The following is a 23480-nucleotide window of genomic DNA, read 5'->3' on the forward strand; positions in this document are numbered from 1 at the left end:
ATTAAAAAAGACAAAGTGCAAATGAAAGAGACTTGGCAAATAAATGATGACGCACATGAGGCATGTGGCTTTAACATCCCCTGAAGCTTCTGCTCAGAGTACGAGGTACCCGGTGACACAGGAGATCATAACATACAATAATCTTTCAGCATGTGGAATTAAGCAACGCGATGAGACAAACACGCAGTGCCTCTGCTGTTCTCCTGATGACTCAGCAGTTTGAAACACTGACTCTGGACACAAATAGTCACACATATATTCAGCACGTTGTTTGTGCGTTTGTCTTTTTCCTCCATGCGTTGCTGACTCTTCTTCATCTGCTTCACTGCTAGTACACATTGTTGGTCATTCACAGCATTTGCACATGAAACAAAACACTCCTTAAACTCCTGTCCTGTCAGCTGCTGCCGTAGGGTCGTCACAATCCTCGTACAGGTATCCTGTGGTGTGTGTGTGTGTGCCATGAATCCTGGAGGTGGCAGGTTTAATCAGTGTTCCTCACTGAACACTGACATGTAAAAGCAAGGTCTATCAATACAGGGCCGTAGCTCACTGCTCACTGAGGCTGGCTCTCAAAGGGAGCGAATCAATCAACGTTTGGCAACAGACCTCACATCCACCAACAAATCAGACGCCATTTGTTGTTTGAGAATGTGTGTGTGTTTGTGTTGGAAGTTCTTCAAACAGCACAGGAGAATAATTTTTCTTCGTGTGTTGTACGTACTAAGCTGCATCGCAAACTTTGACGATGCAGTGCTTTACATCTTAGCTCCACAAATCTAATTATGTATGTTTGAATAAGCAAGATGTTTTTGGGTTTTTTGGTGTTTTTGCAAAGCTTTTGGAAAGGTCACAGCGAGAGTTGGGTGAGATAGTTGCAGGATTTCATAACACGAATGTGACTTGGTAGTCTTGGTGCACGGATGTTAGTGATTTTAAAAGCTGTTGTCACTCAGTATGAAAATACAACGCTGGTTGACTGATGAATCCCCCTCTCCTCTGAGTCATCCCTCTATTTTGGGCTCTGCCTTCACGACTCCTGCAGTCTTCACTGACATGTCAACAATGTTATTCGGAATGCCTTGAAACTGCACCCTGGATACAAAATAGCTTCAGACAAAAAAAAAATATATATATCCACGTGAAAGGGCGTGTGCTTTGCATTTACTTTGACACGTTCATGAACCTTGCTGTTATTTGGCTGGGGTTTCTCTCATATATTAAGTTCGTATTGGCTTTTTTTTATTAACAATACTTGATGGCATTGTCATTTAGTGTTATGGAGTGGCACAAAAGACAGCAACACTACAGGAAACACTAACAAGAACAGACTACGGAGGTGGGGCTCATTAAAAATAATGAGCTGTGGGGTTGTGGACCATACATATCAGCTGCCAAGAGCCTTACCGCACTTTCACGTGGCTTTGTTTCACATCAGTACGTTTTTTAGTTCACCACAGAGCTTCATTATTCTGCAGATGCAACATCTGTGTAATTGAAATTACAGCTTCACAAATCTGAAAGAAAATCCCAGGTCCAGTATCATCATATCAGTAAGAAAAATGTCTCCTGCACTGACTTGGATAATATATGTGCTTGGATAAGGATAATAAGACAGTCCTACTTACAACCTCAAATGTCAGATGTTTAGTATTTTTACATGTGTTTATTAGTAAAATTGACATTGATTTGCTGTCTGTTCAGGCACCGGGTACATTACAATAAAACCTCTGTTTTCCTAACCATGGGGTCAATTCGCAGTTTGAATCCTTTAATTTCCTGCAAACCTGCAACACGATTTATCTGTCATACATTTTAGGCCTCTATGTCCAAGTCAGTTGTCCAGGAATAATAAAAGTCCTGCTTCAGTTTTAAGGCTGTCATTTGACTTCCTTTGGCGTACAAACATTAGCTACTCAACTACACGACAGGAACAGACTGAGCAAAGTAGAACACACACTGTGTTGAGTCAACTTCCGTCGCTCCATCTCTCATAACTAGAGATTTTCATCAACAAACACAGACTGAGAGCACAGATCTGTGTGCAGAGTCTTCTTCAGTCTGTTGCCCTTGTAGATGTGACTCTTAGATTCACTTTGAGATGGAGTCATCTGGCAGTCACACTAACTGCAAATGGTGTGCATGTAGTTTAACTGTTGTTACTCAGGACAGTTAACGTAGCTAGTTACCATGTTTGGACTAAAGGTGATGTTTTTGTGCCTAATGTAATAATTGAGTTTTCATTACTGTGCAGCAACATTTGGAATTGAACTGATATCATCATCTATCGCCCAGCCCTAACTGAGACTTTACTCCAACAATTGGGCTTGCAGGAGATGTTTCATTCTCAAGACATGCTGGACCCCACATTTCCCATGATGCAACTCAGTATCTTCTTTTTGTTAGACCCTCTCTGCCAGTTAAATCCCAGTGTTTTTTTCGAACAGTGTAGGTTTCCATTATAAATTTGTTGTCTCCAAGCCCAGTCAGAGATAACCCCACTGGGTTTATCCTCTCTGATTTGACAAAGCTGCAGTCGATCCACAGAACCCTTTATACAAGTGTTTTCACAGGCTGATTAGTTCTCCCAATTGTGAGTTGAGTACCTGTTAATCAGCTTTTCATTTTAGCACCAGTAGTTTTACAATACCCCAGGTGAGGTGAACAGTGTGTCCTTTCTGCTTCAGTTTCACAGCATCACTTAAAGAGCGACATTTGCAGGCGACAAGAATTTAAGTGAGTGCAAGGCCTGCCCGCACTACACTGAACCATCACAGTCAGACAAGCTTTGATGAATAATGAAAAGCTGTGTTTTAGGCCACACATTGTTCCACTTGCTACCACTTACAGCTGTTTGTGTATTCTGTTTCCTCTCCCTTCTTTCTGTTTCTCTTTTCTGATCTTCTCTCTGTCCTGCTTCTTTTTTTCCAGTGGTACAGATCATGAGTCATACATTGTCTTTGACCAAAAAAAAAAATCAAATCCAGGACTGTTTGTGATCAGGGACACAGCTCTGTAAAAGTAAAAAATTAATGCCAACGGGCACCTGACAGAGATGAAAGATGAAAAGGGAAGAGAGTCAACTTAAAGACAAGAACTCAGTCTGAGATTTCCAATATTTGTGATGGAATATGCATTCGATTGTCTTTCTCAAATAGCTTGTTTAAATTAATTTTTTTTTTTTTTATTTAGTCTCTTGTGGGGGTTCATAGAAAGTTTGACATAACATGTCTCAGTAACCTCATACTTCAAACACTCATCATTTAAAGCACCACACTGGAGTTTGGTCTGTTGTATAACAAAAGGATTGGTGCAAAGCCATTGTACTAACAGATAGATAATTCTGTCCTCACTGAACGTTAAGACGTTAGCATGCAGTATGTGTCGTATCAGGCATTTCTCAGAAAATAATAACAATTAGTTGTCCCACAAGGACAGGTGGTGAGCTGCTGTGGCAAGCTAACGAGCTAAGCTTGGTCACTAATGGGACAGGGAGGTCACACAGTTCATTCAAAAGATGTACATCAGCTCCTTTATAAGAAAAAAAAAAACATGCCTCTGTCCTACATCAAAAATAGACTAAAGCAACACTTTATTATGTTTTAGCACTGAGTTTGTGCATCTATTAATGTGTTAAGGATGTTTTAAGGAGAACTGGATACTACATTCAAAGTCATCCCATTCATTCCAGTCAAACTTGCTTCTATGCCAGATAAAAAGCCCCCACAGGCTTCCTCACACTTATGCTTCTGCGTTCTTGAGCCTGCTGAGCATGCTCAGTGGAGTCCTTCAGCATGAGCATCTAATAGCCTGTTCACATTTCAATGGAATAACAAGGGTCGTGCATTACAAATGCGTCAGCGCTGTATTTACGACTTAAGAATTCCCGTTGGTGCTACAGTCAACCTTAGCTACAATGCTAATGATGTTAGCAGTAGATTGCAATGTTTCAGAGGGTCAGACAGTGTTTTTGTAACAAAGCTGGTAGCTGCATCTGCAGGCTGATATTTTGACAAGTGAATGTCTTGCATGTCTGGTGAGGTCAGTTTGTTCTTATACAGTTTTAGATATTCACCTGATAATGAAGGAGTCATTTCAGGGGTTTTGTGACGCTCACTGTTTTCCACCTGCTCCTTTTCCAATGATAATGACTCGGAAACGTGCTTTTTGGCCCAGTGTGCAACAAAAAAAGGAAAAGATGGGGTGTTTGGTATGCACAGGACAAAGCTTCCACTGAAGACTCAGAGGTGATTTTGGTACCAGTCTTTGTGTCGCGTGTTGGACATGTAGACCAGTGGCCAAAACTTGCAAAAAGTGGAGTTAATCCTTTAATTATGTAGCGCACTGCCTGACACCTGTGGTTCGGATTCAGAATAGTGTGTTTTCTATTCATCAGTGTCTGTAAGTTTGACACATAATGGTCCTGTCCCTTATTCCTGATATCTTTGTCTCCTTCCTCTCTCTTCTCCTAAAATGGAAGAAATTTCCGCAAACACCTTCGGATGGTGGGCAGCCGCAGGATGAAGGCCCAGAGTAAGTCCTCCTCTGTGTCTGTATGCATGTACGTGGGCTGATGCCACTATATTTTCATGCATTCATGCTCTACAGTGTTTACCATCATAACATCAGAATCGAAGCTTATCAGAACTTCTTCATGCTTTGTGCATGGAGTGACAGTCACAGTGCATGTTTATAGGAATATTGTGTTACGGTATGATTGTGAATCAGACACATCAGAACTCAAAATCCTTATTTACCATATGGTCAGTCTGCACTGAAGTATAAACTGGTGTATGTGTACGGTATGTTAGTGTGTCAGTGTTACTGTGACTGTGTACTCACTCACTGGAAAAAGAATGTATCATAAGGATTGTGTACTGGAAAGTTCAGATGCCTATTTATATGTATCAAGATAAAGTTACTCCAAGTTCATACGTGCTGTTATTTCTTACCCTGATGAACTGAGCACCATGAAGATCAGCACTCACTTGCATTTGTATAATTGCTGCATCCTTGACACCTCTGATTTGATTTTGTGTAAAGTGTTTGCTACAGCACTTGTCTTGGTTGGGTGAAGGGCAGGATCATCATATCCCGACAATCAAATGCCTCGATGAGGGAGGGAGTTTAGACGCTTAGACAAGGATCCAGGAAGGAAATATACTGAATTCAACCCTAGGTTTTAGGAAAACTGCAGGAAAAAATATACAGTGAGCCTGACTAGTTGTACTCTGTGGGAACCCCTGTGATCTTAACCCAGGAGACTGAGATGAAGGGGCTGAAGACTGCTCCAGTTTGGGATTGGCCTGTGGTTTTCTACACACACACTTATGCCATCAGTATAATTTGAAATATAAAAGATGGATATCACCGTCATTTTTCAAGTAAAATTGCCAAATATTTGATTCCAGATTCATAATTTTGAGAATTTACTGCTAACGTTTGTGAGATTGTGACTATAGTTTGCTTGGCATCAATAATTTAGACAACAGGCTGTTGTTAGAATGATGAAAAAAAGATTAACATTTTAACACAATGATTTCAATGAAAATCAGTTAAAATGATTTAATTACCACTTATCTCTATTTCAACATAAAATAAGGGACGTTAGAATCACTTCGGTGTCTATGTTATTCACACACACTGGATCAGCAAGATCGGACACTTGATTTCTGGGGTCAGTTATGCATGTGTGTGTGTGTGTGGTTGTGACTCTCTTCCCCCCTAACTCCATCAGCCTTCGCCGAACGCCGAGCCAAGAGCTTCAGCCGCTCGTGGAGTGACCCCACCCCTGTCAAGCCTGACTCACTGCATGACTCCAGAGACAGTGAGTCAACACACTCTCAATCACTCACAGACATGAACAAAAACACACACTTACCCTACATGGTACATGCATACACAATTTTTTCTACAGACACTTCTCATAAACATATACACAGTGTTACTATAGAGACAGCGCGTGTTTGCTGACACACACTAAAGGCAGCATCTCATGCTCAAAGAAGTGCGTGTGGAAACACACACATACCCCAACACATCATGACAAACACGCAGACAAGGATACACAAACACAGACTGTCAGATGCACTTTGACACACACATACACTCTTCTTGTGTGACTAAAGTGTATCTGTTTACAGTGTGCGCGGCCTGTGACTCCTCTCTGCCTGTGTCTGTACTCCTACTCTTTGTACTTTTACATGGCTGTTGCCCTCCATCCACACAGCCGTCCACATCTTTCAACCTGTTGTCCATCTGCCTGTTGCTTTGTGTTGTCGCTGTGTGCATCTGGCTGAGTGCATAAGGAGAGTGTTACTGTGTTGTTTTGTGTCGTCTGCTGTCTGATTCTAACTGCTCCGTTCCTCCCCTCAGGCACGTTTAAATGGAGCACCCTCTCTAATCGCATTTGTGTGTTATCCTTTCATCTCGCCCTTTGTTCCTGTGTGTGTGTGTGTGTGTGAGCCAGGTGGTGAGCTTCAGACCTCCTCAGGGACACTAGATGAAGGGCTGGATGAGGATGCCGAGTGGGAGGAGGAGAGGGAGATGGAGAGAGCGGCCTGCGAAGGAGAGGACTTCATCCCGCCAAAAATCATGGTGAGGATCCTGGCGATCAGCTTTCAGACTGATGGAGTCGAGCTGAACAAAATAAATCCCTAAAGATTTTTATGCAGCCAATGAGATTTCTTTGCATGTTCCCTATTTTCCATAGCTGATATCCTCCAAGGTCCCGAAGGCTGAGTATGTTCCTAACATCATCCGCAGAGATGACCCCTCCATCATCCCCATTCTTTATGTGAGTAGCAGCCGCCGACAGCTTCTCACTGCCATTGTATTTAGGTTTATGACATTGACATGTGCTGGATTTTATTTATTCAGCCATTCAGTGGTTGCAGTGTGCACGTGCTACAACCTTAGAGCCTGCCTGGAAGAATGGCTCAGACTCAACCTGCCAGGGTTAGCTTAAAGTGTCAGTTCAGTCAAGCGGGTCGATATCTCACAAAATTTGTGTTTTTGCACGATGTGTAAAAAGATGCTACGTAGATGCTAAATGGCTACAGTCACATCAGTCCCGTGACCTGTAGTGTGATTAGCCTCACGCAGTTTATGGGACTGCTGTGACTCCAGGTGGCTCGTCTGCTCTGGCTACCTCAGACTGAATTTAATGGTCACATCTAAGAGAGGAACAGACCGAATAAAGACTGTGCACACTGAGCTGTGTTCAAAATACAAATGGTAGGAGCCAGTGAGCTAGTGTGGTGTGTGTTGACCCCTCTGCTCTAACTGGACTGAAAGTCAATATTAAAGTTCATGTTCAGCTTAGTTAAAGCATCCGGTATTAACAGTTGACATCTGTATGAAATGGCATGTATTATGCATGATAACAGCCTAGCAGGTAGTGTAGGGTTTTTTTTCTTTCACATGAAGTTACAATAATATGATGTTTCAGTCATGTTTTAGTTCTCTTGCATTTTGCAGGAAGAAAATTGCGAATCATCTCCTATCTTGCAAAAATCAAAGATCTCTTTCTTATTTTCTCCCAGCCCTCTGAGTGCGCACCTGTCCACACAGTGGCAGAATCTGGACATGCTTAGTTGATACTTGATGTGCATCAGCTAATGAGGATACACCACTGTCATATGTTCTATCGCTGACATGCGTTAACTATCCAGAAAATTTACAACAGGAAGTTGATCAGATTCCAAACCAGCATTTTTTTTTCCCAGTTTGACAATTATAAGCAAAACCAGGGACAGCCCAGTATGTGATGGGTTCTTTCAGTAAAGTGTGCAGGGTTCAATTTTGCTTCGGATAAGAGGAACACTGTCAATCATCCACTTAAAATGATGTCTTTCCTATATACAGACACACCCAGTGGCTTTGAGATTGTGTGAAGTGGCACCTTGCTGTCAGATAAAAATATAAAGACAATCATTTGCTTGTGTTCCTGTTGGTATTTCTCTCCAGGAAAGAGAACAAAACACTAGAGGGTTATAGTATGATGCAACGTTCTTTAGGCACTAAAATCGAATCACTTGTTCTCAGGACACAAAACTGACACAGATCCATTGTTTCATCTCCAGATCCTTCTATGTGAGTGGAAACATACAAGCGTACGTTCTCATATTTATAAGAAGTCTGACTAAAGCTGAAGCTAACACAGAGAGGCCTGTAGAAGTCAAAATAGGTCCGATTATACTGAATATTTGAGCATTTGTTAAATTCTGATGCTTTGCTCTGTGGAAAGGAGCTCTGTTCTGTCTGTCTGTCTGTCTCTCACTGCACTCAGTCTGCTCTGACACAGAAACACTGCAAAATAAAATAAAGAGGTCAGGAAGTAGTGTCTTTTAGTATCCTCTTAAGGGTCATGAGGGGGGCTGGAGTGAATCCCAGCTGACATTTGATGAGAGGGTACACCCTGAACAGGTCACCAGGGCAAACATCACAGGGCAAACACATAGAGACAAACTTATGGACAATTTAGAGTTGGCAATTTATCTAATCCACATGTCTGTGGGAAGAAGCCGGCAGGAAACCCATGCTAACACGGGGAGAACATGCAAGCTCCACACAGAAAAGCCCTGGTTGGTGGATTCGAACCCAGAACCTTCTCTTCTGCTGTAAGGTGACAGTGCTTTAACCACTGCGCCACTGTGTCGCCCTGATTTACTCCTGAAAATGTCAAGTAGTTCTGTAATTCACAAGTAAAAAACAAGGATGGAAAAAGATACTATAACTGTCCTGTTAATCACTTTACCTCTCAGAGTTACCCTGTGGCCCTCTGGAAAGACCCTAACCCAGATGTTGGGTACCACCGCTCTAGGGGACAGAGATGAAATGTTGAAGATTTGAATTTATTGTTCTGTTGTTGTAAGCCACGTTTCAAAAGTCTGAACAGACTTTAATTATGAAACAGTGCAATCAGCACTCTTAGAATAAAGTCTAAATGAAGTCTGACTCCGTTAATGACTGTACATGAACTAAAATCAGCAGGTTGTTACCTTTTAAATCAAACTGTGCTCAGTGGGATTTTCATTAAAAAATAATTCTGTTTTAATTTTCCATTTAAAGGACCATGAACGTGCCACATTTGATGACATCCTCGGTGAGTGTGACAGTTTTCCTTTTTTTTTTTTTTTAATTATTTGTTTAGTTTGTGTTTTAAAAAGTTAGCTCTCAAGTGAAAATTACTCTCCCAGTGAACAGATGAGGGTGGAATAAGTTTGAGCTTGCTGGAGTGCAGAGATGACTCATTGTTTTTCTACTTATGAGTTTGTGTGTGTGTGTGTGTGTGTGTGTGTGTGTGTGTGTGTGTGTCTCAAGGGACAGCCAGTTTATGCGTCTCACCATTATAGCTGAGTGGGAAAAGTGACACCTCTCTCTCCCCCTCCCCCCTCCTCCCCCTCCCCACTGCCTCCCTCTAACTGTCTCTCACCAGAGGAGATAGAGAAAAAGCTGACTGCTTACAGGAAAGGCTGTAAAATCTGGAACATGCTCATTTTCTGCCAGGTGAGTGACAGGAGAGACAAGATTGGAGAAATATTATGACAGTACTGGGTCATGGTTTCCTTTGAATTAGAGTTTGGTTACGATAAGTGAGGTTAGTACTTTCTAACTAGCTGTTATGGACTGAAGGATAAACTGAAATAAGCTACTAAAGATAATTTGTTTGTATTTTTTTTCTGGTATATTAGAAGTTGTGTCTTATATTTTGTAACAGATTCTGGCTGTTGGCAGCTTAGATTAAAAAAAATAAATAAATAAAAATCAAATCATTTCAGCCTTAAATAAAACTACAGGCCAAACACAAGACTTAGGCCTCTAGTTTCACAGCTGTAAACTGGCCTGTTAGCACAGGTACACTCTGCTGAACTAGGTGTGATCCTGATATGGGTATAAATATTCTGTCTACATGTCCCATTATTCAGAGGGACTCTGGACACTTTACACAGTTTACACAGATGCATATCTTCTGTACAAGGTTATAAAAGAAATACTGAAATGAAGTAATTTTTTTTCAGTGCCTCCGTACTTGTTTAGTGTCTAACACCCGCCTGTTGCTCTCATTTGCAGTCCTGTTGAATAATGTAACACGTCCTGCTGCTTTTGTGAAATATATTAGGCCTAATCAATATCAAATACCACATTTAGCCTTGTTATTCTTATGCAAATGGAATTGAAATTGGTTAGAAAGCCACTTAATGTTACTGAGTTATTGTGGTCGACATGTTTCTTTATTTTCAGCAACTGGAGGTAAATGCTGGTTTGTGTGGGGGCTGATGGATCACTGTGGTGAACTGAAATATTACAGATTCAAGTTCTACCTCATCTGAAGGAATGAGGTGACATCTGTACTTACATGAATCTGTAGTAATGCAAACACCTTTCCCCAGGGAGGTCCAGGACATTTGTATCTGCTGAAGAATAAAGTGGCCACCTTTGCCAAGGTGGAGAAGGAGGAAGACATGATCCAGTAAGACTTACTTCATTTTTGTAGGTGTAACCTATAATGTGTGGGTATTTGTTCAGGGCTGGGTACATCACCAACCACAGGAGTAAATGTTTTTAAAAAAAAAAAAGGTGACTTTTTTTGTAACTATCATAAATTAACAATTAACAGCATGCTGACAGTGAGGAAATCATATCTTATTAGTCACTGGTCACATGTTAGCTAGTGTGGGTTTGGATAATAAGGTAACAAATTATACTATACAACAATTTAAAAGACAGCAATGTACGGATAGTTGAAAAAATGAAGCTTGTACTCTTCCACAGACTTCAGTAAATTACATTTGAATGATTGTAGTTTGCATGAAAGCATATTGTGAAAATCTCCAACTATAATGTGCCTCCAAATTGCGTTTATAATTGACTATCATGCAGTTACTCTCATTCCTCATCAAACCATCACTCAGTTTTGACCTTAACCCTCTGACTCTAATTCACTTTTATCCCCAGCTTCTCATATCTCTTTGTTGCTGATTCTTTTAACCTCTTGCCTCCGCTGTGTGACCAGGTTCTGGCGGCGGCTCAGCAGGCTGATGAGTAAGCTGAACCCGGAGCCCAACCTCATCCACATCATGGGCTGCTATGTGCTGGGGAGCGCTAATGGAGAAAAGGTAGTTGTCTTTGTCCTCTGAGTCATGACGAGCCTCAAGAGCAAATAAAAACTCCCACACTCTGCTAGTTTAGTATAAAAGTTTGCTTAAAATGTCTGAATGCATTTGCAGAATACTCACTCATGATCACAAATATGCACACACGCGCTCAAAGCCATGTGCTGTCAATAGCACAATGCAGATAAATCATTTAGATGGTCTGTTGGCTTTGTCTCTTGATATTTCAGAGCATAGGAGCGACTTTTTGCATATGCATGGTAAAATAATGAAAGAGGGAGCAGTTTTTGTGCCTGCTAAAGATATAATAGTGTATTGGAAAAAGATTTTTTTCTTTTTTTTTTTTTGATAAATCTTAGAGGCAGGCGTATGAAATCTGACCTTACCAGCACCTTCTGCTGCCTGGCTGCAGCTCTGATCCTGCTGTCAGGCTGCGACACGGCTCAGGCAGGGGGGAGGACAATGAAAAAGAGGGGACACACACACACAGCACTTTGGAGTGACAGGAAAATAGACTTCTTGACATCCACTCAATTAAGCTACACCCACTCACCCTCGCTGCAATTACACACACACACACATGCACTCACATGCACTCACGCACCTTCTCCAGTACTCCTGCCACGACCTTTCCAACCCAACAGAGACTGATACAGACTTGTTATATGCAGACACTCTCACATACAGCATATGTACATGCCCACACACTGAAATATTCATACTTTCTCTTGCAGCCCCGTTTAGAACCAGTGTACCATTGCTTCTTATGATTGCTGACCACTCACTCTTCTGCACTTTGGTGGTAAAAACCTATGTAGAGCTTCTCCTGGTCTCTTCCTAAAGAAATCTGAATTTGAAATGAGCAATAATCCCATGATATCAGAGATGGGTGCAGAGCGTATAATGCATATTGAATTCTTGTGTTCTTCTTGACTTTAATTGTGAGATCTACAGCGCTTGGAAAAGTGTGAAGCTGAGAGGGCAGTCAGGACACTCGCTGATAACACAAAACAGATGTTTACTGAGGAACTGATAAACCTTATAATGGTGCCGCATGTAGTACAATATTAATGTAGCATTTTATTAATTTTGAGATTTTTAATGATTACCAAAAATAGCCATCACTGCAAAGATTTGCAGCCTCTGCAGTAGTTTGGAAATCTGCTCAGGTCATTGTGGTTGAGAGATGGAAATACTGCAAGTTTTATTTGAAAACACAAGCAAATAGATCAAACTCCAACAAAATAAGGAAAACATTTTCAGAACTTTGAAAATATATATGCAATACACATGAAAATGCATACGCTCCGCAGATACATGTAAACAGAGAAATGCTGCAGAGTTGTACAGAAAGACAGAACTAAGTTATATACAGTAAGTTTCCACAGGACTGTAAAAACTGGTTAATGCAGTAGTTATGTGCATGGTGCAAACATGAGTTTCAGGACAATGGAAAATAAACATTGTTAGCTTGCGTGCTAGCCATTTTCAAACATCTAAATGTAGAGCAAATGTTAACCATATTTCCAGAAAATCTGCAAGAGACAATGTGAATTAATGTGAGCTTATATACACTACCAGTACATTACCGCTATGTGAATATCAGACGTTGATCACATCGAGATAAACAGTTAAAACACTGAAGAAGAAGAGGATGTAAAAGAGATGATGTCATTAAAAGAGCTCCAGTCGATCCACATCCACAGTGATCATGAACAAGTCACAGTAGTGAATCAGAACAAGCTGCCACTCAAACCTGTACTTCATCCTCCTCTGTCAACAAAAGCCAACTGTAGATATAAACTGAATCTTTGAGTTTTAGTTGTTTATAACTTCAGTAATCAAATGTTCAAAGCTGGGCCTGATTACAGTCTGTGAGAGATTAGAAATGATTCAGATCCAGAAAATGATATTGAATCCTAAGCCCAGTAACTAATAACAATAATGATTATCCTGCTCTGTTTAAATTTCATGAAGTCAGGTCAGTGAGCCATCATTAGTACTAATTACACTATTGTTATTAATGGTATTAATTACACATGTACTCCTAATATGATATGTCAAGCTACTAAAAAAAAACTTTTACTTTTTATTTTAGTTTATTAGTGTAAATATTTGATTTTATTTAGGTGGCAGCACCAGGGGTGGGCGGGTTTGTTTACTCCTCTGCAGAGTAACAACTTCCTGATGTAAACTAATAATTACAACTAGGAGGCTAATGAAGGAGTTTTGCCACTCGGTTGCTTCTAATTACAGTCTGTACAGTATGATGTCAACTTGGTATAAGAAAAAGTAATTGGGTTTATGGGAAATGTAGCTTTAATGAGGAAATCACAAGCAACAACAACTCTGTGGCTTTGCATTAATTGCAGCCATTTGTTTGTGGTCATTACAGGCAAGTGTTGGAAATGATTTGTTCAGCTCCCTCCTTTACACTCATAAACTTTTTTTTTTCTCAGTTAAACTACTATGAAATTATAATCACAAAACTGAGCGTGAGTTCTAAACAAAACTCATCAGAGAAATGACACCCAAAAATATATACAATGAAGTCTGTAACCAGTTGACCCACAATATTATATATTACAGTTCTAATAAAGTTCAGTTTCAGTTCAGTTTAAGAATATAGACTGCTTTCAAAACTTCTCCATACCTGGTTAGAACTTGGCTCCACTGACAGCAAAATACATAAAATGGAGTCTGTGAATCCAGACAACCTGCAAATATGGTGGAGATTAACACTCGGAAGAAGGCAAACAGAACGTCTCTGTGTGGCTACACTGGCTTTGTCCATGTGTACATGCACAAACACGCACACACACATAAAGTGCAATAAACACATTAGAAGAAATGTACAAAAATGATTTGGTGGAATCAGTCTCCCATGTGAACCAGCCGTGCCCTGGGCCTGTACGTTCTGGATGTAAAGAGCTTCTAGCTGTGCACCGTGACAGTCACTGTGACATTTGGCATCTTCTCCACAGTGATTCAGCGCAAGTAACACAAGGAGGGATATGAACAGGGAAGGGCTTATTCGCTGCATTTAACAATTTTCCCCCTGCTGCTGCCTGTGTGCGCTCCTGCAAGCTCAGCTGGAGAGCCACTATTAATAGACTGACTGACTGATCTACCTTCAGATGATGCTCCACTCCACCCAGCATCAGTCCTTACAGCTCCTGCTATCTACCTTCATGATTAGTATTCATTTTGTCAGATTTAGCTTTAAGGGCGACACATATTGCCTGCAACATTTTTTAAAACCATAGTGTTTTCAGTGTTTTAAACAACATATGCATTTAGCCTTAATGAATTGCAGCACACATTTTACGAGCCCATCCAGTCACGTACTCAAGTACTTGTAATATGTCTCTATGGGCTTTTTGAAATTTTCAGATGTTGTGCATGAAGCCAGCTGACATGATTTAACAACCAACTGAATGAGTACAAACTTACACTTATGCAAAGTGTGTCAGTAGAATATAAAATGTCCTTCAGTGTGGCCCACGACACATTCACATACACACTGCTAATAGAATGTGGCCATATGGAGCCCAGACCACCTCCAAATGTGGTCTGAATAGATCTCAATGTGTCCTCAATGCATCTTGGGTGCATTCACACCTGCACGTAGAGCTTCCCACTTTGTGATCCAATCTCCTGAGACACATGTTATTACTGGGTCTGATCAGAGCCTGCGTTTAACAATAGAAAGGTTAATTAGCTCAGACTGATTGCTCCAGTAAAACATTAATACCTGCTCACAGCTTCCCTGCATTAGCATTTGTAGCGTTGACCCCATGCTTGAAAAGTCGTGCTCTATTGATGGCCTGTCGCTATAGAGCCACAGGGAAATGTCGAGGTTGAGCACCAGAGCAGGTTGCATTAGCAACACACGTAGGCTCTGGCAGGTTGCGTGACCTTTCACCTTTGTACTGAGCTCCAGTACTGCCCCTCTGCATTCAGTACCACCACTGTTTTCAGCAGATCGTGTGGCTGCCTGCTGGTCCACATTCAATGCTGTAATATAATCAATAAAGAGGATTAAATGTTCATTTACAATGATGAAGGAACGCATGGAAGGACCTGGGCCCACCTAAGAAATAGTCCAGGACTTAACCACACATATAGGCAATATATGTTGTCATTACACTTGGTTTTTGTATGTGTTGAACAAAGGAGATGAAATATGTTAGTTATTGAACTATAGTGGTACTGGTTGGTGGATTTTTTTGACCTTGGAACTGAGCCAGCTGTTCTCCCCGTTTCCACTCTTTGTAAAGTAACTGTGAAGTCTTGAACCTGCCATAAATTTAATCCATTTTTATTTTATTTGATAATTTATTTATTTATTTACTGACAAGTTCTGCGAAATAGTTTTATTTTCATCAGGGAAAGCAAAGCAAAAAGCACTGCGTACGCAGAAATCTGACCCTTTCCTCTTTGTACTGATGGGTGCACAGCACGCTGTTCTGGAGATGAAACCTGCAAATGTGGCGAGGCTCCATGTGTGATGGCACACCAGCTGGCACTGGACCAGACCCCAGGGAGTGAGAGGCAGGACAGGGAGGACGAGGTGGTACAAGAGGGAGGAGGAGGCAGGGAAAGTGTGGAGATAGCCAAAAGCAAGAATGTCATCAAGTGTGACAGGCTTCCAGGTGCACAGAGACACGTGTGCTGTAGAAACCTGAAGTACGTGATCAGAGTCTTTCCAATGTAAAACTCTTTGCAACAACCAAAAAAGAAGTGGAAAATAAAAGTGCATGAGCACACAGCAAAGGCTGGTGACTTGGGAGCACAGACATATGCTGTGTCCCATTTCAGAGACCTGCCATCTATCAAATCCACATTTCAACACTGAGCATGTCATAGTGGGTTGAAAGAGCATTTCAAAGGCTCCTCAAATGAGGCCAAGAGAAGCTCTATCAATGTCCCAAACCCAGCGTGAGACAGTTTTGGTCTTTGAGGTTTATGGGAGCTAGTGAAGATGCTGTGATTAATCCTCTGTGGTCTTATTTAATTTGGCTGCACAGGTTCAGCCTTCTACACCTTTATAGGCCACATCCTTTAAAGAGTGCCACCAGTAAAAATGGGACACAGCTAGTGGAGCTCTTGGATTCAGCGATGTGGTGGGAAGACAGGGCAAGTTTGTTTGTATGATACAATTCATGCTCAATGAAGTAGAAGGAAACTTTAACTCTTTTTTTAAAGACATTTTCAAGGTTTTGCAGTTTGTGTACAGATCCAGTGTTTCTATACTAAAGCCTCTTCTCACATGCAGCTCATTATGTCACAATTACAATCATCCGAGGTCGGACTGTTTAACGTTTCTCTGTCACTTCTAACATGTCTGAAATGATTACTGTCAGATAAAAAGGCTGAAACAAGTTAAATGATCCCAGAGACTGAATTCACATCTTGTTCCATCTTCTTATGCGGCGCCAGGACTTTTTACACTTCACTTCCCAAGATGGCAGCGCATCCTTTGTCTGTGTCAGTGTAGGCTGGGTTTTATTTATAACACCTCTGTGGGAAATCTTGTTCCAGCATATGTTTTTGGGCATGTCAGTATCTACAGCTTTTGGATTATGACGGTCTCTGACTCACTACAGTGACTCTGTGATGACACAGATGACACAACATAAATAGCCTATGTCACAGCCACATTTCATGACCACGTTTCTTTGGACAGTTATGGTGTTTATCTCAGTTTAATTCACTTTATTGAGTGGTGACTGGAGTGTGGGAAGCTTTATCATTCTGAACCCACTGAGGCATGTGTTGGTTTATTACTCGGGACGGGCAGTCCAGGTAAATGTCTCATTACTTCTCCTGATTCGAGACCTGTTTGTATTTGGCTGCAAATCGTTCTTTAGACTTATTGCCTAGAACTTATTTACTCTGCTGTTGATTTTGTGGATCACAATATAGATGCATCTTGTAGAAGAACTAAGCACAGATGTTTTATGGTCTTGTTACACCTGATTCCCCAAAATGTTTAGCTTAACTCTGGACCTCAATATGGACACAGACATAGACCTGCAGAATTTCAAGAAACATCTTTATTCTAGCTTTGTATCAAAATTGGGTTTCATAATGAATTGAGTGACCAATATGTTGTAGCATAAGAGACACTAAGGTCCCTAAATTAATTATTAAATATATGATATGAAGCACTTTGTAAAACCAGGCTTCTTCCATGATTTGTTTTATTCTGGTTGTGTCAAACTTTCTTCACTGATTATTTTTCTATTAGTATTAGTATTTTAGATAAACATGAACCTTTTTAAAAATGTTGAATAAAAGGCCAAAGAGATCCTTGTTTGACCAATGATCTGTCAAACATGCTGCATGAAAGAAAGAAAGCCTTGGCTAAAAAGAGAACGACGGGCTCTGAGTTAGATTGGCTCCATTTTAGGCAATTGAAGAATCAACGCACAGCTAACATTAAAAATGCAGAACCTGAAAATTATTTCCGGGCTACAACTGACAGTCTTAATGACCCCAGAAAGGCCTGGATATCAATTAAATCCTTACCTGCTCACAAAACCTGATCTGCCTCCTTGCATTAGTGAGAAGCTACAGTGTCTGATAGTCATTTTGATGGTCAATGTTTTGTTGCCTCTTCCAGCCTTTTCATTCTGGCACTAGCTCTCTAACTGCAAATGCAGCAGATGTCAGTGACAATGTGACTGATACAGAAAGTGAATGAATTTTAAGAAAAATTAGATTTAAGGAAACCTGTTGTTCCAGATGATGTAGATGCTTACTTTTTAAATGTTGCTGCAGATCTCACTGCTTTTTTTCTCTCACACATTCATAATTCTTCCTCTGTAAATAATTATAGGCCTATTTTCAATCTGTCTGCAAACTAAAATTCCTGACATTTTTATATGCCAATGCTACTTTGAGCATCAGTCTGGACTCAAATCAAACTTACTGTTCTTAATGGAGTTCCCCAAGGTCCTGTGCTCAGCCCACTGTGATGCTCTCTTTATATAAATAATTTAGGTATTAATGCACATTTCACTTATACTCATTGTTATGCCGATGATGTGGCTTTATGTAACTGTGCACCCTTGCTCACAGAGGGACTTCATAAACTACAGCGTGCCTTTAATATCATACAGTTTCAGCTAATTCAACTCAAGCGTGTTCTGAATACAGAAAAAACCCAGTTAATGTGATTTTTTTTATTTAAGGAAAAAAAAACCGTCAGAAACTGTTGGTGCTGTGACAACTCAGGGTGAGAAAAAAGATGTTACTTGTTATAAATATCTTGGTGTTTGGCTTGATGAATGTTTCTCTTCTAAGCAGCATGTTGAAAACCTGAAGACTGAAAATCTTGTTTATCTTTGGAAACCAGGAAAAGGCTGGTTCCTGCCACATTCATTCCAGTTATTCATTGCAGTGGCTTCTTATACATGAACTAGCATTTTTACTTCATATGTTGGACAGTGTTTGTCACAGTGCATTAGTCACCAGATTAAAACCATTACATCATCATTATGCTCTGTACTGGCATCTCACTCTCTCGGCATTGTTTCTGTGTCTCAGCATACGGACAGAGATGTGAAAGAAAGCTTTCATCTTTTCTGCTGCAGCCACTTGAACTAATTTACACAGAGGGAAATGAAATTAAAGAACAACAATGAATGGAATGAATTCACCATTCACTATTTATTTATGTGCCTAATGTTGTATAGTTCTGTCTGAAAGTTGTGATGCTGACATAGAGATTGTTAACCTCAACGGGATCTACCTGGTTAAATAAAGGTAAAAATAAAACCTAAGGAAAAGCACTGCCATAAATGTAGCACTCAATTATCATTTCTTAGAGGAAAAAAAAATCAGTTTTATAAACCACGAAAAACCGAATGAGCCGGGTTTAGGTTAAGGGAATTCTTCTCATGTCAGATGAGTCTATAACCAGAATAAATGTCTACTGTCTATTGATCTAAATGTAACGGTGTAAATCACAATGACAAGGCTAACATGCTGATGTTAGCAGATCATATTTCCCAATACATATGGGAAATATTATATAACACTAACATATATAACACTTGCTATTTAGTACTAAACCGGAAGTGCAGCAGAGGGAATGTCACTAGTTTATTGTGAAATTTTGACCTGAGGATGGCGCTAGATGGAAAATCACAGGTTCAGTAAAGATGATTACAGTTTATCCTGAGAGGAAGATAAATGTCTGGACCAAAGTGGCGGACCGACCAACAGACCAGCATTGCCGTCAGTGGGACCATGTTAACATGGCTAAGATGATTTTTCCTCTAGGGGTGTGTCTCCAAAAAAAAAAGGGGCGGGGGCATCTCTTACACTGGCATGGTCATTAATCACTGCTCCATGGCAAAATAAGTTTCCCACCTATAAGAGAACTCAGACCACTTTTCTTCTTTCATAGATCATTACTTTTCAATTCACTGCTATACCCCAGCGCCTTCTTAGCACCAAGTGTCAAATATCTCACAAGCCACAGTGGTCGCATAATATTTTCATGTCTAGATAGCCATTACAAAACAGACACCAGTGAAATGAGCAAAAACCTTTACTTAAATAGAGAGATAAAGCAGTATTATGTCCTCCGTGTCTGAAAAAGGCTCGTAGGTGGAGAAAAAATTAGCCGAGTTGTTCTCTAAAATATATTTTCTCACTCAAACTCATCAGGTTCTTACTTGTATCATGAATTACCTCATTAAATTAGAACACAAAGGTCTGTGTCAGCTTTTCGCGGCAGGTACAGTGAGTTAAGTGGCTTTACCCCACACTACCTCCCTGTATGTGACCCTGTTCTGTCAGGCCCTCACCCCACTATAGATCCACCCTGACAGATGCATCTTTATGGACAGAAAACATTACCATAAGTGCCTTTCACTTATACTCAGCTATTGCATTGTAAGTGGCACATTGACCTTCTCACATACACTCAGCTGCAGTGCTACATGAACAGAATCAAAGTGCTGCGGGGCCTTCTCCCACTCTTCCCATACAGTCATATCTGTGCGTCAGTGCTGGTTTTGTCTGTTTTCATTTCAAAATGCCTGATGGCGTTTGGAATCAAGTGCTCTCTCACTCGCACTCTCTCTCTCTGTGTCTCTCTCCTCTTTTCCCTGTAGCTTATTCAGACTCTGAAGAGGCTGATGAGGCCCTCCTCGGTTGAATTCAAGTCCCCACTAGAGCTGTCTGCACAGGGTGAGAGCACCACACACACACACACACACACACACACACACACACTGCTGTCTTTACACAGATAATGCATGCTTGTTCCATGTGTGCCACAAAACAGCTGCACGCACCACATCATGTACAATCACAAAAAAAAAAAAGAAAACGTACATACAGTATTGATTTAGCACTATCGGCCTGACCAGCACACCCTCTGAATGTTAATAGTGGGCATTAATCAATGCCAGTAAGCCGCTCAGCAATGAAGAGAGCACATTAGGGAGCGCAAGCAAACATACAGGTGTGAACTCTGCTGAGCTCTCAACATATCCCTCATCAGTCATTCTCCTGACATGTATTGATGCCATGCTAATTGTTTTCCTATTAAAAAAGTCATTATCGCCTCTGTGTGTTCTCCTGTCCTGTGTTTCTTTTCATGTATGTACAACCTGTGGTGCTGTGAGGAAGCTTTCAGCACTATTTTATTCATATGGACTGAATGTTGAGAGAAAACTAAATGAATTATCAGTGCAGGGAGGAGATCAGCCCTTCAACCTCAGTGTCTGATAAAACCCAGAAGATGTTTGTACAAGATCTTGCCTGCTCTCTGTTTTCTATGCATTTTGCATATGAGGTCATCTTTTGCAGCACAGATCGCTTTTTGCATTTTGATTACTTGCACATATCTTTTCTTGAACAGACTGGAGCATTTGTTTACGAGGTCATAAATCAGAAAGTACTAGATAAGAATTCATTAGACTGAATCATCTTAGGTTAAAAAAAAAAAAAAAAAGGTCGCCCATAACACTCCATAAATGTGAGATGTGATTTTGCAATTTCTATACCCTTCCAGGTATAATTTCTATACCCCCTACGTGTTTTAAAGGTCCCATATTTTAACACTTGTGGTTCTATCTGCATCATTTATGTGTGTCTGTTAAGCATTTACCGGCACACGTTTGTTTATACTGTCTAACCCTGCTTATAGGTCATCTGGGTTCAATGTGGAAACTGGCTTGTAAAGCTGGGGGGCCGTCTTGTTGTGGGGGAGCTAGAAGTCCATAAAAAAAAAAAAAAAACGCTAAACACATTCGAAACCCATTTTCAAGATATGGGACCTCTAATATATGGATATATTCATTTGAATTTCATGGCACTCTTCAGCTCGATTCAATTCAATCTTTTTAGTCCCTGAAGGGAAATTTATTCTACAGCCAGGTAATCGAAGCAGTCAACCACATCGCCACGGTCCACCCCGCGGTCCCAGACTTCCCACTGTCTTTAAACAATTGAGTCCTGATCCTTACTGATGCTGTATGTGCAGCAAGGGTTTAATAGACTGAATGCAACTAAGTTTCAAGTTTCGAGTGACAAGTACCTCCAAGTACACTCGGCATCACACAGTAATTCACACACATTTTCAGTAACCCATCACACAGGTGCCTGGTGGAGCAGATACGCTTTTAATCACATTTCACTGTTTTTACACACTTCACATGCATAACTGTGTCCTAACGTGTTTTTTATTTAGGCTTCATGTCCATTTTCTTCCATCTTTAGTGCATAACTACTAATGATTGTGTATTGGACACACACGGGCAGGACAGGGACGCACAAAGTGCCAGGTGTGGCCCGCGGGCCGTAGTTTGCCCAGGTCTGCAATACAAGAAGTCAAAACATTCACTAAAACTTTGAAGATTTGAGTGTTTTCAGACCGGTGCTGTTTGGTCTGGTTTAATTGGCCTCTGCTTCATTTTCCACCTTGGTTTGATCCGTTTGGGTAAATCTGAGCTTTTTTTTCTCTCTCTTTTTTCAGGACATGAAGGATAGTTCCGCTTCATGCTCTCATTGACGTTGTAAAACCTGACACCTGCTTTGACAGGAGGGGGAGGGGCCCTTGCGTAATTTGCAGGACCTCATGCAGTGAGCGCCCCTCAGAGATCCCAGGATTATCCGTAGTGTACACAGGTCCAAAAAATGCTGCTCCCCCTCTGCTTGACAAGCCCCAGCCTTTGTCAACAGGACACGGCTACAAAAATAATAGAAATGATAGATGCGACAGCCGCTAGTCCACCTAGCTTCCAGAGACAAAAGCCTACCGTGGCCACAAGAGGGCAGTAATGATAAATACAAACAGACTCTGCTCTGAGGAGAGATATTACTTCTTCTTCGGTATTGTTTTAAGTGATGTCTGTTTTTAGCTTTAACTGGATAAGCACTGCTTGTCTTAACACACCACACCACCCACAACACACCCCAGTTGAACTGCACTGAAATTAAATGGAATATTGAAAACAGTGAGGCCCTCTTAGGAACACAGTGGTGGTGTTGGTTTGTGGTAAACAACTTATAACGTGCAAAAAAAAGTAAATATAGATTGTGATAAAAATTTCTGCAGTGATGCTTGATGAGGTCGGGTTTTCTCAGGTAGTAGCTGTACTATTAACTTCATTTTCTTTTTGTTTGTTTGTTTGTGTGTTTGTTTTCCCTGCAGGCAAAGAGATGATCGAAATGTACTTTGACTTCCGTCTGTTCCGCCTGTGGAAAAGCCGTCAGCACTCAAAGCTGCTGGATTACGACGACCTCTTGTGACGTGGCCCACCCTGCGTTGGCTTGTCGGCCGGTTATCTCGTGTCTGAGCCTGCTGTTGTGCGGTGACAGGGAGTTTGGTTGAAGGGCGCCTTAGAGGCACCCAGAGCGGCTCTGTGGCGGAGCTGGAGCAGCAGCGCAGTTGGGTCTGTTTTTCCCTTCTGAAGCAACACAGTGGCCCTGTAGATTCAGCCAGTGGTGTACTTTTTCTCCCGTATCCATTTTCACTTTCTGCCTATCTCTCTGAGAAAAGAGAAAGAGAGGGACAAGAAAAAGGAGGAGAAGCGAGGGACTCATCACCCTATCCTAAATGTGTCAGACGACGCTAACTAGAGTTAGATTCCTGAGTTCAGAGAGGATGTTAGATCAAAACGGTGACAGCAGAGAACAGAAAGAACTCCTTTCTGAGTTTAGAGGGTGACAGATCTTATTTATTTATTTTTTGCCTTTCTTGCCTCATCTGTTAAGATGGAGGCTTATAGGGTGGAAGGATTTTCTTTGTCAGGTGTGAAAGTTGTTTGCAAGGGAATTAGAGCCTATATGTAAATAAACAAGTGCTTACTGGAGCATTAGAGAATCAGTTCCCAGCAT

The 23480-nt window shown here is 40.9% G+C and overlaps 1 protein-coding gene across 1 annotated transcript in view; it reads left to right on the forward strand.

Moving 5' to 3' along the window:
* nsmfb (NMDA receptor synaptonuclear signaling and neuronal migration factor b) overlaps positions 1-22892 on the forward strand; it is a 42137-nt gene extending 19245 nt beyond the window's left edge. The window contains exons 7-16 of the mRNA XM_041042652.1: positions 4481-4533; positions 5738-5827; positions 6470-6597; positions 6713-6796; positions 9073-9106; positions 9440-9510; positions 10395-10474; positions 11018-11120; positions 20249-20324; positions 22795-22892. Coding sequence (XP_040898586.1) covers positions 4481-4533; positions 5738-5827; positions 6470-6597; positions 6713-6796; positions 9073-9106; positions 9440-9510; positions 10395-10474; positions 11018-11120; positions 20249-20324; positions 22795-22892 — 817 coding nt within the window. The remainder of the gene's footprint in view (positions 1-4480; positions 4534-5737; positions 5828-6469; positions 6598-6712; positions 6797-9072; positions 9107-9439; positions 9511-10394; positions 10475-11017; positions 11121-20248; positions 20325-22794) is intronic.
* The last annotated feature ends 588 nt before the right edge of the window (positions 22893-23480 follow it).

This window comes from Toxotes jaculatrix, chromosome 7, assembly GCF_017976425.1.
Source record: "Toxotes jaculatrix isolate fToxJac2 chromosome 7, fToxJac2.pri, whole genome shotgun sequence".
In the NCBI taxonomy this organism is placed as follows: Eukaryota; Metazoa; Chordata; class Actinopteri; family Toxotidae; genus Toxotes; species Toxotes jaculatrix.